Source organism: Coffea eugenioides, chromosome 1 (assembly GCF_003713205.1).
Source record: "Coffea eugenioides isolate CCC68of chromosome 1, Ceug_1.0, whole genome shotgun sequence".
NCBI lineage: Eukaryota > Viridiplantae > Streptophyta > Magnoliopsida > Gentianales > Rubiaceae > Coffea > Coffea eugenioides.
In genome coordinates, this window is record NC_040035.1 from 13,534,825 (window position 1) to 13,538,221 (window position 3,397).

The following is a 3,397-nucleotide window of genomic DNA, read 5'->3' on the forward strand; positions in this document are numbered from 1 at the left end:
ACCTCTCAAATGGAACTACATGACCTGAGCAGACCTTGTGACGTGAGAACATTTTGTTGATAGAGATGATAGTATTAGGATTTTGAGAATTGATTTGTGGGTTTCGTCAAATTTACCCAACTGTAATCTTCAAGTTCTTAAAGCTGTTTTCAAGTTCTGATTTATAAGCAAAAAGGTTTTTCAAATATAATTAGAAGCAAACTGCCCGAGTTTGATATACAATAGATTCAATAATATTCGTTGCAACTCAAAATTAGTTCAATAAAAGTATGCTTGAGCTCGGCTTGCAGTGTACGCTGTAGTCAAGATAACTTGTTCATTAATTTTAGTTTGTATACTTTATCCATTATCCCAGATTGATGCACTGCTATAGGTAGAGTGTCTGCTTCAATAAAGGCTACACATTTACATTTGTCCCTTTCTTCCCCCAAAAAAATATATATATGGTGGTGGACCTGGTATCAAATAAATGGTGAATTATGCAGGTATGGCCCGTGGAGGTCGAAAATGTAAGCGCACTGCCAATGGATTGAGAGATGAACCAATTGAGCAACCTCCCTCATGTCATGAAACAAGGCAGCAGCCTCCACTTGGAACAAGCCATGAAAATGTAATTGAACAAGTTCAAGGAGAAGCTGCTCGGGCACCTCAATCTCCAATCCAGAATTCTACATTGGGAATAATGCATGAATCAGGTGACCAAGTTACTCAACAAGCTGATGGAGGTTCACAGTCGCATGAGCAGTGCCAGAACTCTCCAATTCAACAATCTCCACTTGGAACAAGGCACGTACCAACTGAAAAAAAATCCAAATCAGGATTCTCAAGGTCAACATTCCAATGACACCACCTTCATGTCATGCAACTCGGACGATGCAGGTATTACTAACTGTTTGAACCAATTCCAGAAGTGCATTTTTTATGTTCATAACTTGCACCCTTTTCTTATTTAATACAGGAAAAGAAACTACAAATGATTCAAGTGAAGTACATCAGAAAACCCGAGGCCCTACATTTATGAAAGAAATTTGGGGTCGGCCTAAGGACTTTCCACGGATTGAGATTAAACTCGATGACAATGGGATCCCAATAAGTGAGAAAACCTCTTTTTCTGAATTCTTGGGCAGTTTGGCTAGGAATGGTATGTATTGTCCAATAGATGTTGAAAGTTGGCTTAAGATGCCAAGGAAACTTAAAATGGACATGTTAGAAGTGATAAAGGTAATGGTAGCTTTTGTATTATGTATGCTTTCTACAAAAATTACTGTGAAGTTATGTTGATTTTCTAGTTCCTAACTACGTTTCAGGAAAGGTTTGCTTTGCCTATGGGACTAGAAGCTTGGACCTTAAGATCTATTGGCAAAAAATGGAGAAGCTGGAAGGCAGATTTAAAGGCTACATATTTTGATCCTGCCGTGCCAAATGCTGAAGCTCGGTTTCAAAAGGACATAAGGGTACGGGAAGAGCAATGGATCAAACTTTGGGTTTATTGGAAAAGTGAAGAAGCAAAGGTACAAATCAGCTACAACATTCTTCATAAAGTTGTGTTTATTCAATGCTGTAATCTTGCTTTTGATTTTGAAATTTAGAAACTAAGTGAGAGGAACAAGAAAGCTAGAGGGGAGAAGAAGATGAACCACACAACTGGAAAAAAGTCATTTGCTCATCTTCGGAACCACTTGGTGATATCTCATCCTTTTTTTAGTTGCTATTTTTTTAACTCGTACATGTTTCATTATGTTAGCTTGTTTTTTAATTATATGCTAAATACTAAAATTATAATTAAAAAAATTCAATTTCTTATAGGTCAAACAGTTGGGAAGACCTCCTACTAGAGTAGAAATGTTCAATAAGTTTTATACCCATGCCGATGGAACTCCATCAAGTATCATAGTTGCTGAGAATTTGGTAAGGATCTGAGAACACAAGCCTATAAATTCTACCATTGTTTTCAGACAGGCTTTTGCAATAACAAGTGTTTTCCTTTATTATGTAGAAAAAAATGAATGAGCTGAAAAATCAGCTTCCATCGGAGTCGCAAGATCCAGTTGGTCGCAATGATATATTTGCCCAGGTGGTTGGGCAAGACAAACATGGTCATGTTCGCTTGTTTAGTGACGGTGTGAATCCAACGGACTTATGGGAAGACATTCCTAGTCATAACACATGTTACCGTATAAGTGTTCAACAACAGTCAACATTGGTCCGTTTGGAGGAAAGGCTTCAGCGACAAGATGATGAAATAGCCAGCTTGAAGAAAATGGTTTTAGTTCAACATGGAAGGGGCTCTCCAATTGACAGCCCGAGACATCCTTCATCATCATCTAACAATGTGTCAAGCCAAACTCCATCGCGAGCCACGCGACCTATTCGAGTAAGTATTTACAACTTTTAAACTTTCACATTTGTAATCTGGAATTTGGCATGAGTTTGATTCTTGTACTTGTTGGATCTTTACTAGGTAGGGAATATGGTTTCACTAAAAAGTTTGTTTGACCCAACAAAAATCGTGGCAAAGGGATATTTACGGAGTCTGAATCCATTGGATGAGGTCGGGGGACAAGCTCTTGGGCCAAACTGGTGTGAAATACAGATACAAGTTGCAATGAGTCCACATGAGCAATTGATTAGACCGTATGATTTGCAGCAAACAATTCAAGATGCACTTGGTGCACCAGTTGCTTGGCCTTGTCATTTGGTGAGATATGCACTTAAATACATTGCAGATTTTCTGGAATTTTAGTTCTAGCTATGATGATCTAATGATCCCCTTGGTCTTTGTGCACAGGTGGAAACAGCTGAAGAATGATGGGGACTTCATGGTTATGACTGAGGACTCTCAATAAAATGGAAAGTTTGGAAGCTACTTCTACTTCTTTCAACTTGTTAGGGATGAGAGTCTTTTAGTTTGTGCACAAGAAAGTCTTTCAAGTTATTGTAAATGACAATCTTTTGGTACTGGTTTGGAATTTTAGTACTTGCTTTTAATTAGCACTTGTTTGCGATTTTAGTACTTGTTATCCACTTTTAATTTAATGAAATATATTTGAGTATTGATTTCTTCTTTTAAATTGCTATATGCATTTTGCTCTTTGGGATAATTTTACAAGTCCCTTGGGATTCTGGTTGATGGAATGTACAGCAGGGAGGACTAATTGCAGGTTGCTTCCATATATATAAAAAAAAAACAGGGAAAAAACTCTTGGCAATTAAAAGTGTCAACATAGCTTAGCTTCGAAAAACACTAATGACAAATGGGCATGTCGTCCAAAGCAGTGTAAATTCACATGGCTACGTGTCCTTAAAGCCATATATTAAGACAACTCAAGATGCCTTCATAAATTGGATATCCTACTGATCCGCTACTGATGTCCTAATGCTATACGGACACTTTCGA

At 37.8% G+C, this 3,397-nt stretch overlaps 1 protein-coding gene across 1 annotated transcript; it reads left to right on the forward strand.

Moving 5' to 3' along the window:
- The first annotated feature begins 487 nt into the window (after positions 1–487).
- On the forward strand, positions 488–2,809 carry LOC113768219. Its single transcript, XM_027312491.1, has 7 exons — positions 488–725; positions 959–1,221; positions 1,308–1,511; positions 1,807–1,908; positions 1,997–2,374; positions 2,462–2,698; positions 2,789–2,809. The coding sequence occupies exons 1-7, from the start codon at positions 488–490 to the stop codon at positions 2,807–2,809; spliced, it is 1,443 nt and encodes a 480-aa protein (XP_027168292.1).
- The last annotated feature ends 588 nt before the right edge of the window (positions 2,810–3,397 follow it).

Coding starts and splice junctions, on each gene's coding strand:
- LOC113768219 (XM_027312491.1), top strand. CDS start 488: ATGGCCCGTGGAGGTCGAAAATGTAAGCGCACTGCCAATGGATTGAGA. Junction 1,512..1,806: donor GGAAAAGTGAAGAAGCAAAG/GTACAAATCAGC, acceptor AATTTCTTATAG/GTCAAACAGTTGGGAAGACC. Junction 2,699..2,788: donor TTGCTTGGCCTTGTCATTTG/GTGAGATATGCA, acceptor CTTTGTGCACAG/GTGGAAACAGCTGAAGAATG.